The 13655-nt window shown below is 38.9% G+C and overlaps 1 protein-coding gene across 5 annotated transcripts in view; it reads right to left on the reverse strand.

Annotated features, from left to right (window-relative positions):
- Positions 1–10778: 10778 nt before the first annotated feature.
- The window catches only part of LOC147886578 (BTB/POZ domain-containing protein POB1-like), a 38843-nt gene continuing 35966 nt past the window's right edge, over positions 10779–13655 (reverse strand). For 3 of the 5 annotated variants that reach the window (XM_087395807.1, XM_087395806.1, XM_087395805.1), the window contains one exon: positions 10779–11608. In XM_087395807.1, coding sequence (XP_087251933.1) covers positions 10807–11608 — 802 coding nt within the window. In that variant the 3' untranslated portion in view covers positions 10779–10806. The remainder of the gene's footprint in view (positions 11609–13655) is intronic. The other 2 variants (XM_087395808.1, XM_087395810.1) reach the window with 2 other exon arrangements.

The following is a 13655-nucleotide window of genomic DNA, read 5'->3' on the forward strand; positions in this document are numbered from 1 at the left end:
CCTCGATTGTTGCTAGATTGACTACCCTGATCGTACTGCTTCTTGTGGCAATCTCTTTCATAGTGTCCAACCTTATGACAGTAGTTGAACTCGATGTTTGACATGTTAGTGGATGCATTCCCTCATCCTTGGAATCTGCCTTGGTTGGAATGATTTCCTCTTTGCTGATGCTGATGCTAATGTTTTTGGGGGTGATGCTGATGTTGATTCTAACTTTGCTGATGACTTTGTTTTGCTCTAACAATGAACACTTCACTGGAATGATCTACCTTTGCCTTTGCTTCTATCTAAAGTTGTGAATGCTTGATCAGTGGAATGACCTTTGCATGCGTGAATGGCCTTAGTCCTGAGTTCTTCACCAAATAAAACTTACTGAAGTTCCTCTAGTGTTGGAATTCGCTATTGGATGGCAATACTCTGGACTAGATTCTTGTATCCCTCTCCTAGTCCATTCAGGATGACTTGAACCATTTCCTATTGGATTCATGGTCTATCCTACTGCCTGTGAGTTGATTATTATAATATTTAATCCTGAGTACGTAAGCATGACCGTTCTTTCCTACTGTTGCAAAAACTCTGGTTTATTTAGTTTCTTAGTGTGAGAATTCTGGAAGTGTTCTTGGACTCCTAAAGAGCTACAAACATATCCCATGCTTCTTTCGACGTCTTGATGGTGTTGAGTTGTCCTAGCATGACATCTTGCACATTTTGCTTGATCAAATGATATGCATACTTGTCTTTCTTGTCCCATTTTGCTTGTGCTTAGGCAATGGCAAGATCTGCTATAGGTACGAAAATTGTTGGTGTAGCTGGAGATCCCACTGTAGATCTCGCCTGCTGGTGCTGTGACAATAGGGGAGTAGAGTTACTACTGGATGGATAGTCCAATCATCTAGCTGTAGATCCATAGAAGCTACACGTCTTCATCTCACTTGACGTAAGCTTTGGGAAGAACTTCATTGGCCGTCGCTAAAAGATCCCATTGATGAAAGTAATTTCTTCATTCATACATGGTTGGAAGGAGAACAAATATGGCCTTTCATAGACGCTAGCGACACCATCGACATATGTGCTATGCTCTAGTGATTCCAGCCAAGCAAGGTGTGTATGCGCTTCACTACAAGTTGCTAAGCTCCACATGGCTCCATTGAAGGCTCTACCTTCACAGCCTTCTACGGCTCAACCTTCACCAACCTGCGATGAGAACCAGCTACAACCTTGCCTCCACAAGGAGTTCTTGGACTCCTTCAATGACAATAACACAAGCTTGCAATGACCGTAGCTAGCCCATAGCATGGCAACCAGCTCAAGACTCATGTGCCATCAACGGCATGCCCCAATAAATTTTCTCCACAGTGACAAAATCTTTTAGATTCTATTGGAATCTATCAAGATTTTGGCCAACCTTATCTCCATCCTTAAGGTGACATGTGGTACCCTTATCTAAAGGGCCACATCAGCACCGACTCTGCTTCTACCATGTAGGCTTATCCTCCACGTGGATTCCCACATAGGCCCTAGCTACCATGCCAGCACCTCGGTGTGCTACCACATCACCATTGACCATCTGCCACATCCTCAATATTGCTCAATGACACATGGCACCATGCCACATCACCATGTCCAATCAACAACCACCTCACCAACTGCCATGTGGCACTGCCACCTGCACGCACATTGGACCACTACCAGGCACACTGTATGTGACCATTTGTGCCACCTAATCACATAGTGCCCCAGAGGAACACCCCTTGGCAAGCACACCCCTACATGTGAACATAGTGGCCACATCATCACTTTGCACCCTTTTTGCCCCTCCACCTAGATCAAGCCGTATCTTTTGATCCAAGAAGAATTTGAGGGCACTCCAAAAAGAAACATCACTTTATATTTTGTGCTCTATGAGCTCGTCACATCACACGCACATTTTGATGCAAGTATCACTCACTTTTGAGCCTCGTTGAAAAATCCACTTCTTACACATACATCAGCCTCTACTTTGAATTTCTCCAAGTTGCCAATCTAAGCCATTCCCAACTAGTTCCTACTCAAGGAGTTAGTCCCTACCATCACATTACCTGAAACCTGACGTTCATCAGCTTAGTGAGTAGACATCAGGGTGTTTAAAGCCATTGACCGATTGATCAGTGGGGTAGATAGCACATGATTTGATTTCACACACTCATCCATCATTGTAAAGCCTATTCAACTATTTCACGGCATTGTGCACATCATTTCAGCCTTAGAGAAGTGAGGATCAAACTCACATTTCCCCTTTAAGGACTCTAGGAAATCATTCTGAAATTGACTAAAACTCAATTCATTAACAATTGGCATTTGGCTAAGAGAGTCTACTACCACATTGAACTTCCCTTTCCGATATGGCAATTATATATCAAACTCTTGCATTAATTCAGCCCATCTAGCTTTTCTACCTTTAAGCTCTAGCTGATTACAAATCCACTTAATGCTCTCTTGATCAAAGATGATCTCAAATTTTGCACCATATAAGTAGTGCCTCCACTTTTTTAAAGCATAGACTATAGCATATAGTTTCTTCTCATATGCCGAGTAATTCCGTTGGGCACAGTCTAACTTTTTGCTTTCAAAAGCCACTAGTCGACCTTTTGTATAAGTACCGCCCCAACAGGAAAATCACTAGCATTTGTGTCAACCACGAATGGTTCATTGGGATCCACTACTTTTAAGACGAGCTACCACTATAGCTACTTTTAATCTTTCAAAACTTCTCTTTTGAGGTTCATCCCATATGAAGGTGCTTCCCTTCCCCTTAAGCTGGTCCGTCATCGAAACAGCAATCCTAGCATAATCCTGGATGAATCTCCTAAGAATCTTCACAAACCTAAGAATATCTGTAATTCTTCTAGATTTGTAGGATGTGGCCATTCTAATATGGCCCCTACTTTATCAAGATCCATACGAACCTCTTCTTGGGATATTATATGTCCCAAGTATTTCACTTCTTTTGAAAAGAATTCACATTTGGATTCTTTAGCAAAGAGTGAATCATCTCTAAGTAGTAGGAACACTTTTTCGCAAACGTTCCAAATACTTTTTCTTGGTTTTACTATAAATAAAGATATCGTCTAAAAATACTACAGCAAATTTTCCTAGATATGGCTCTTCCTAAGATATTCTGTTAACTGTCTTTTGCCCTTGCATTCCTCTGTTTGACTAAGCCTGTACAGGGGTTTACAAACAAGGGTGAATCCAAGAATTAAATCTATTTTATAATCTACTTCTCTCTCAAGAGGTAAACCATTAGGTAAATCAGATAGAAAAACATCTTTAAATTCAAACATTAAATCATCAAAAGAAGATTTATACTTTTTAACGTTATCAAAAACAACATTACTTCTTTCCGATGCAGAAGACCTAAAATCACCAATAAAAGTAAGTTCACAAAGATATACCTCGCATTCTTCTTGGTGTAGTAGTCATTCCAATTCCATCGAACAAATAAGAGGAGAGTTAGGCACATCATGTTCTCCTTGAATTTGGAAGATTCTACCCTCTTTTTCAAACATAATGGAATTATTAAGATAACTCCTCTATAAGCTATGCCTAAGACTATATAGCCATTCTTGACCAAGCATTACATCTGTTCGGTCGAGATACATGATTTGGAAATCCAGCCTTGAATATCCACCTCTACACCATATATCATGGTGTCCTAATCTTTTTTATCACTACCCTTTGCCAAAGAGACCACATATTTATGAGCACTAGGACTCTCAGGCAATTTTAATTTCTTAACTAACGAGTAGTTCAAGAAATTATGTGTTGCACTATCATCGACCATCACTCTTACTTTTTGCCCCTTAATTTTTCCATGCATCCTCATTAAATCATGAGGACTAAAGGTGGGTTGCCACATTGCCAATGATAGACATCACATGTGGGTGTTATCCTCATGATAGACCTCTACCTCAGTGTACTTTTCACTACCATTAAGCGGCAACACTTGCACCGCATGCACTTGTTTTTGTGGAGGTCTATATGGGGCTTTAGCTCCCGCTAGTTTATTTTTAGGGCAGTTCCAAGCAACATGGTCTTTGCCCAAACATTTGAAGCAAAGATTTTCTTGCCTGGCCCTTTCATATGAAGGGAAACACTTTTATATGGGATGAATCTCAAAGAGAAGTTTTGAAAAATTAAAGGTAGCTATAGCAGCAGCTCCTGTGTCTTAAAAGTAGTGGATCCCAATGAACCATTCGTGGTTGAGACAAATGCTAGTGATTTTGCTATTGGGATGGTACTTATACAAAAAGGTCGACCAATGGCTTTTCTTCAAAGCAACAACTTTTCTCTATAGGTCCGTGATGACTAAAATCTGCAGCTCTGAAAACTGCGGCTCACTATCTGGACTGTGCAGTTGAAGGTTACATCATTGCGCTGTCTCCTCACTCATTTTTCGTGCCATCACCACACTTCACGAATCATCACGCAAATCCACGTTTCCTAGTGATCTTCATCTCGTGAGTATCCTTTCCTTTTACATCACCCTGAAGATCTCTCTCTGGAAACCTCCCCCAAGCCCAATGCTTGTAAAGTGGCCTCCTCCTTTGGTGCCATGTGTCCCACAAGGGACCTTACCCTTCTAGCCCCCTCATGGGCTCTCCTTTGCACCTCTTAACTAATGTCTAGGCCTAGGCGTGACCCTAGACCCAAACCCTCTAGGCCTCATAGTATGCAAGCATCATCAAGCCCTCTGGTTTCCCACCTAATCACAATCACAATACATGGTTCCGGGATTATGGCTGCCACTAAGTGACTCGACTTCACCCAGAGAGGCCAAAAAGGTCATGAAGGGGAGATTCACGCAAATACAGATGAGGCAATGCATGCAAGGCAGTACAATTGAGCCCAATGGGGGTTGGGTTCATAGATTTATAAGTGTGTACTAGGGGTTTTTAAAAACAAAGGGGGAACAGTAACTCATAATTGATTTATAGTAGGTAAACAATGGTCATATCAAAACGAGATGGGTTAACTAAAAAGTAATAAAGTGGTTTTGAGGGGAAATTTTCTTTGATTTAAGTGTTGTATAGATCATAAGAGTGTGTGCATGTGTGAGATTGCTTGAGTAAATGTGTGTATAATTAATTTAAAAATGGGGGATCTTTATTTTAAAACTCCTAAATACGCCAAATCCCTCGAGGGGATCTACCAATTCTCTCAAGGGAACTTTCAACATCCAGCATACTTCAACCAATCAAGGCATGAAAAAGGAGGGGAAATTAAACAACATAGGTGGGTGAGGGAGTGTGTGTGTGTGTGTACATATATGTATATGTATATGTAAATAAATATAGATATAAATAAATAAATTATTTATTTATTTATATCTATCTACAATATATGAACGAGAGTAAGTGCTTTAGGACCATCAAAGGAAGGTGGGCCCTTCGATTTCATTTGATCAATGCGAACCGTTAGATGGAAATCAATCACATGAGGCGCTATTAGCACTGGCATCGATCCTAATGGTACGAAAATTCTAATTATGTGGAGGTTGATCAGATAATGTAAGCGGGTCATCACTCTAATTTGGAAAGCTGAAGATTGTCTCGGCTGATTAGACCCTGGGTTCTAACTCGCTTGAGAAGCAGTTCCTATGCATTTGTTTTGGTAACTATGTATGCATTCTTAAGAGGTCCAACATAAAGATATGAATTCTTCTCTCTCAAGATTTCTTTCGTCTCTGACTCATTGAACGCCTCTTTATTTTACATTTCTTGAACCTCCGAGTCTAGATCAAGTGAAAAGATAAGCAGATTTAAAACCCAGCATTGACGGTCGCATACTTGGGCTTAGCGTGCCCATAAAATCCTTCGCATGGTTCTGTAGCTATGCAATGCATGCACAACAAGTGAGAATTTGTTGAATCTCTTATCTATGTGTGTATAGTCGTTGCTAACCTTAGAGAAATATTGAACTTGTAATGAACGCATTTATAGGGATTTAGATTGCTCTGTTTGTAAACCACATTACTTTTGAGAGAGAGAGAGAGAGGCATCTCATGAGATTCCGTGATTCAAAGGAATAAAGAAATCATCAGGTTTTTTGAATGTGAAGGGCCATCGCGCAGAATTTACTTTTCTCTCTACTTCGAGATATCGACTTTGAATGATAGTGATTGAATTATGGAATTCAAAGGAATGCAAGATTTATGAGTGGCCATTTGTGCTTTCAAATTTAGAGACTGAATTCATGTACGCATTAAGCGGATGCGGTAAATCATCCGATGATGAGGTGTCTATCGTCAAATGTTGCGGCAGTTTTGCAATTGAAGCGGAAGATTGAATTCAAATTGATGTGCGATGATGATGGAGCAGCTTTAATTTTGAAGCGATCAAGCACACAATCTCACTCTCATTTCACGATACCTGATCAATCGAACGACGAGAAGGTGCACATCGAATCTCCACGTCCACAATTGTGCTATCAATTTGTTTGCTCGTGGCTAAAGCTGATCATGCGCATGCTTGGCAATTGATTAACACCAATAGGGATAATTTGATGTGTGCATTAATCGATGGTGAAATAGCAGGCAGTATCGCAAGGTTTCTCCTCCCTTGCCAACATCTCTTTGAAGGTTTGGTACTAGCAACAATAAGTGCATTAATTTTATTTATAATTGTTCATAGAATCAGCTTCCTTTCATGAGTAATTTGTCTGTGGACTATGTCAAGGTGTACATGATTCATCACTCTCTTGTTGCAACAAAATGTAAGGAGCGTAAAGAAATTTGTGCTATAAAGCCTCATTTCTGTAAGCAATAATTTGTTCGTAGTGTATGGTATTACTAAAAACCATGGGCGATTCAGATCTTTATTGTATGCATATTTTAGTTGGTGCAAAATCAGGGCATAACAATTTAAGTATTCTATGTTCAAAAGTAGGATACGACTCTAAATCAACTTTTGTTGCATGCAAAGTTTGTGATTTTGTATTTCTTTCTACATGAGTAGTGACGACTATCGACGGATTCTTGAAAGTAACCTAACCTAAATGAAATTTCAAAGGGATAATCATTGGCTAAGAGGAGTCTTCGGGTTGTGCATAAATAGTAACTCCATTAAAATGACTATTGAGCATTACGTTCCCTGACTTTTGGTGATGTTGCACGTTTGATTTTCTCTTTGCCTAAAGTTGTTGGTTCCTTAGTTTTGTAGCCCGTGGCTTGCCTCGAGTTGCACACTAGTTTATAGCTATTTACATATGCACATACATACATACATACATACATTTATTTGTTTATTTATTTTATTTTTATTTTTATTTTTATATATATTTTTATATATGTCACAAAAAAACATTAAAAAGTAACTTTTATATATGAAGTACTGGGTAGTTCTACTGCATGTAAGAGTTAATCTTAAAGTCTTTTTTAAATTTTAAAATGATCATTTTAGTCCTAAAAATCTCATGTTTTTTTGGTGCATTTTTGAGACACTACATTTTATACCTTACCATATTTCACCCTCTTGGCATCTGAATCACCGACATAAACACTTTAAAGCCCTCAAACAAAAAGTTGTAAGAGTTATAATCGTTGTATAATCATTTATGTAAACGTTGGTATAGAATATATCAAGTACTATATTGATAATTGATGCTATTTTAGCGACTAATTGTTGTATTAACACTTTTCATCTTTTGATGAAACTAAAATCTGTGTAATTTCCAATCACGAATGATAATAGTGAAATATTTACTCGAAATGAATGCTTGTCCTAAATTCTTGGATGTTTACTCACTATGATGCCCTTCCAAATTCTTAGATATGAACTCCCTTAAACATCTATCTAGTTTCTTTAATATTCCAAAAAGCACAAGGAGCCAAAAGTTATGATCCAAAGAAGAAATGTAACAAAGCATTTAGATCAACTCCTACTTGAGAAGAAAACAAGTGCCCCATAGCATCAATGTCAATTTTTTGGAGATTCTATATCATATGATAAAGAGATTCTACATCAATTTGATCCACACTCTCAAATATGATATGTGCACATTTTAAAAACGTACTAGCACGTTCACAAATATGTAGAACAATGTATCGAGAAATGGTCTTAGGTAGTATAATAGAACATGTTCTCAATGGACATACCTCAATGAGAAAATACGCCAAAACTTGTTTGAGCATTACAATTTTTACATAAATTATGCATGATCCACTCATAGAGGAGAAACCTTTAGATAATGCTCGTTACGTTATAGAAATCACAACTTTTTTATCTCTTGAAATAGAAAATACAAATCATCATCATCAAAGGTACTTATCATACATTAACAATGATCAACTCATATCAATTGAGCACAAAAAGGATCAAATTCTAGAAGCAAACAATTTTCAAAGTCCATAGTGACCAAAACATTTTTCAAAAGGCGTCAACTATTATTGCAAAGTAGTCTACAACTCATTACTCCATAGACAATGCTATCTCAATATGAGATTTCTTAATGAAGTTATACTTAAGGCATCATCTACTGTTGCAAAGTGGTGCACAACTCCATATGCAATGCTATCTCAGCATGAAATTCTTTTACAAAATTATAAGTATGCAAGGCAAGGCATGGTAGAGACAATACGTGCAACAAGATAAACTTTGAGAAAAGACTCTTAAAAAAACTCTGTTTTAAATCACTAAATGTGTAAGCTTAAAACACTTTATAACACTTCAAACCAAAATTTATGGTTTTGTGGCTGCACAGAGGCTATGAGGGACTGGGGCATCAAGAGACTAACCACCACTAATAGAAGACTCATTCTTGAAGACCTTATTGTAGTAGAGCAATGAGGATCACATCAAAGAGATAGCCAACATAACAAGAAGCTACATTACAAAATACTTCCACAAGAACAACTAACATTTGTACAAGCATTTCCATAATGTTGGAAGTATATTGAAATGAATGTAAACGAAAGATCCATGTGGTTCCGCAACATCTCTTTTTTTAATCTAGCCGAAGAAGCCTTCTCAAAACCTTCACTGGGTTTGATGTTCTCATTGTAATCACATCTTCAAAACTCTAATAAATTATGCAATAATTTCTCATGAGTTTCTCAATCAATTTATGAAAGAAGATGAGTGTTTTTCTTAGCAGAGGCTTAGATCATCTATCTATATCATATATGTAGGTGTCCCAAGCTATGATAAAACCTTCAAATGCATGGTGATTTCCCCCATTTCTATAAATATCACATTAGAATCTTTCTCATGAGTTTCTCAATAATTTATGAAAGAAGATGAGGTTTAGATCATCTATCTATATCATACATGTACTTGTCCCAAGCTATGATAAAACCTTCAAATGCATGGTGATTTCCCCCATTTCTATAATATCACATTAGAATGTTTTTTAGAAGAATTGTAATAGTCATCGTGTTCATTGTGAATCAATAATTGGAACTATCCGCTGAAGACAAGATTTTATTGGGCTTCATCCTACAATTCTAAGAAAGATACCTTCACACCAAGAGGTGATTTGCAAGAGATAGTACCAGTATACTTGCATAAAGTTAAAATTGCAAATGGCCCTGTAATTACCCTCCTCAAAATCAAAATTTGGCATTACTCAATGGCACCCTAAAAGACAATGTTGTAGGTATGAAAGGTGTCGCTTCCGGCACTAAGGTCAAAAGTATTAGATCTCTAGTCACTCTAGCACATATTTGTACACTACAGTTTTCAGAGACCAGAAATCTTATAATCTATGTATGCTATCATAAGGATACTAAAATTCTTCATTTCTGGAAATTGCACAGAAAATGCCAACCTTCAGTATAGGAGGTTCATCCCGTATCATCAAACAACAGGATAACATTGACATAGAGTTGCATCCAGTGTTGCAACTCAAAGATCAGAAGCCTTTAAATTGTTCAAGAGACAAATTAGATTCCCCTTTCAGAGTTTTCAGAATACACTTCTTTTTGTATGCTTGACACATTAATGTTCCAAGTTGCTAGGTTTCTTTCAAAGTTATGAATTATTACTGCTAACAGATAAGTATCCGTGTAAACGGAGCATAAACATGTGGACTACAAACAATGCAAAAGGAGCATCAGAATTGAATTGAGAACAACCTTCAAGCATCCCAAGTAAAACCCAAAGGGTAAACCATTTGCAGGCGTCACAAGGAACCTTTTTGCAGTGAATGGCAGACACGAACAATAAATCTTGCAGTGTAGTCTTAAATTTTGTTCATTCCTAACTGCAAAAACACATCAACTATGCAAGTACCTGCTTTACTGTGTACATCAGGCTCCGACTAACTTGACCCCAGGCAGATAAACAGTTGAACCAACATGGATGGAAAGGCAAACTAATGATACAACACCAACTACAAGAATTACAACATTCTTGTTGTCAGCAGACCCTGGTTGATTGGAATGGCTACTGTACAAAACAGAACAAGGGATATCCTATTATCCCCTATGTATGGCAACAAGTTTTAAAAGAAAGGAAATACTCGACATCTTCAGTTTTACCATCTACAAGACTGAGAAGAAATCCATATTATTCAAATTCTGCCTACTGGTGACTCTAATTATGCAATGGTACTGATGGATGGCATGTTAACAAAGAACATCCTTCTTTTGGAAAAAGGCATGAAAGCTACAGAATATAATCCCATTATAAAAAGCTAATAATTCACATATAGGACAATGACTTGAGATTTCGTGCTCCAAAGTCTTAAACTTACTGGCCTGAGTGAGAACACTTGCAAAAGGACAAGAAAGCCACGGGGGATACAAATCCATGTTGATTTAATGAAAAATCAGACCTCTGGATTAATTGTTAGTTCTGCTTTTAAATGAAGCACATTGTCAATAAAATAGAGGCTATCCTGAGCTATGAATGAATGCCAGGGCAAGCCCAAAAAGTCACCATACCAAACTCCCTCTCCCTTATAGATACCCACATGTTTGACTGCAAAACCCCTGGATGCTGTACTGCGGACACTGAGTGCATAAGATATAACTAAATCTGCAGAATGGTTCTCCTGCATCCTTAAATATAATCCAAAATAATGGAAGGAGCCTTGTGTGCCCCCCCTACAATGTGCAGATAAAACAAATTCGTTTTCCCCTAATTGAAACGCTTGAGAAAAGATTACCCCATGAGGAAACATTGCTACACACTCTTCTTTCTTCAAGTTGAAAAAGACTATGCACTGCTGGCGTGGCTTTTCGAACTCCACCACCTTTACTGGGCAACTCTGGTATGCCCTTGCACTATACTGGGTCGATGTTCCCTCCAATCTTAGTCGCCATTGCCTAGGGCGTAGCCCTGATTTATAGAAGAAAGCCTCAGTAATAAGATTGCGTGCGACCTCATGATCAAATTCCATATTTGTTAAGACTTTTCTAAGTTTGCTGTTTGTCATCATGGGGAACCTGATGAAATGACACAGACTACCTCCAACAAGCTCCCTCCTCTCCTCTAGCTGGGTATAGTGAGCTCTTGCCCACTTTAGAACAAATTCATAAATTATATCTTCTGATGCTACCTGCAGATCATTACTTGAAAGAACAATTTCAATGGCTGCCAATGGAAGATTCATCCCTTCCTCCTCAAACCTGCAAACACCAAAACTATGCTTAATTAGGCCATCCTCATTATTTCACAGCTGAAATGATTGGACTTTTCAATACTTTTCAGGACTTTTCCAAAATAGACCACATGTTTGAAACCCAAAGCTTCTCAAATCCATGTGTGTGTGTGTGTGTGAGAGGATATAATATAATGACTCAAAGATTCCAAACACCAAAAAAAAATTTGTGTGTGTGTGTGTGTGAGAGGATATCCTTTTGGATACTCCCCCTGGTGACTTGTGATCTTTTTTCCATTTTATAGTTTTCACCTAGCCTCCTGGCTTTTTCCGAGGGCCCACTTGTAATCTTTTAACTTTTGTACTTCATGGAGGGTTTTCACCTCTTCTGAGGTTTCCCACAGAGAAATGTAAGATTTCACTATAAAAAAAAGTGTGTGTGTGTACACACTGTTTTAGTGAAATCTTTTCTTTCTGTGTGGGAAATCCCAAAAAGAGGTAACCCACCAATAGGTACAAAGAAAAAATTTCCAAGTAAAGCCTCAAAGAAAAACTCACGAGGCAGCCCAATAAAAAGTTACATATCCATTGGAGGAGAATCAAACAAAACATCCTCCAATTTCAAGTAAAGAGTTACATAATTATTGGAGGAGAATCAAACAAAACATCCTCCAATTTCAGATTGTTGCTTTGTAAAAAGTGATGCAATGGAGTAACTGCACCATCAATAAAAACTAGCTGTTTTTTGCCCTTGTGATTCTTCTTAATATAAGCTAGCGGCCAGAATTTTTGAATCACAAGGTCAAAACCTGTTGTAACCAAGGATGAAAAGAATCCAAAGAAAAAGGAACATCTACATCCTGAACAAAAATAGACTCTGGCACGATCATCACAGGCGAAGGAACTGGATCAACATCAGTACCATCTGAAGAAGGAGCTGCATCAGATAAATCACGACTCATCATTTCAGCTTCACTCCGAGTATCAACCTGAGATAAAACATGTACAACATCCTGTATTTTAATCTTAACTGCTAAGGAAGGAGCAGGAGGAGTGGTCTTGGAAGCAGAAGGACAAGCACGTGCAAAATGACCAACCTGGCGGCACCAATAACAACCTGTAGGAAAAGAGGCAAAATGCAACCGAATGCGCATCGGATGGGCAAAACCCAAATCACGATTCAAAGTAGAAGGCACTGGTTGCATCATATCCCATAGAACACAAATACAAATATCCTGAGTGGCCTGCAAAAGCTCCTGTCTCAAAACATGAAGAGGCCTCCCCAAGAGCGCTGCAAGGGTAAAAAGATGTTGAAGAAGAGGAACAAGCAGCGCTTTGAGGGTGATCCATACCGGGCAATGAGTCAAAAGAGAAGCTGCCAGATCAAAAAGAGGATCCCAAGGCATGACATAAGCAAAGAAACCTGCCCCAGGAACCTCAGCACAACTGACAAGGCACTCCACCACCTCCGTCGAAGAACAGTGGGCATAATAAAACCCTTTGCCCATAAAGACAAAGGAGGAAATGAGATCCGGACCCGTGGCAGCAGCTTCAGCCCAACGATGAAGGTGAGCTGCAGAAAGAACCCTGCCCATAAAGTAGAGACAGATCCCAAGCTGCTGAGCCTGTCGAAGACCAAAGATCACAGGGCAGAATCCAAAGAACAAACCAAAGAAGAACCTGAAGAAGGAACTTCTGTAACAGAGGCAGCACACATCTGGCGAAGAAGAACCAACTGGAGAGGAGAGGAAGGTCCATCTACAACATCCAACTTCGCCAATTTGAAATTGCACGAAGGAAGCAAAACACCTCTCTTCCTCCGAATGAAAACACGTGTGGGAGCAGAGGCAGAAAGAGGAGCTGAAGCAGAGAACACGGACGAGGCATCTGTCGAAGCAACAAGAAAAGGGGAAGAAGAGGCATCAAGGAAAGAGCAGAGGCATCAAGAAAAGAGCAAGACGGAGAGGGCTGCTCCAAAAGAGGTACGGACTGCACAAAAGGAGCATTACTGGAGGAAGGTAGATAAATCACAGGCCAATCTTTCTGCTACTAAAGAAGCTCAAGCTCAGTCTCCT

Source organism: Dipteris shenzhenensis, chromosome 24 (assembly GCF_047967505.1).
Source record: "Dipteris shenzhenensis isolate YYH24624 ecotype China chromosome 24, Dip_SZ_1.0, whole genome shotgun sequence".
In the NCBI taxonomy this organism is placed as follows: domain Eukaryota; kingdom Viridiplantae; phylum Streptophyta; class Polypodiopsida; order Gleicheniales; family Dipteridaceae; genus Dipteris; species Dipteris shenzhenensis.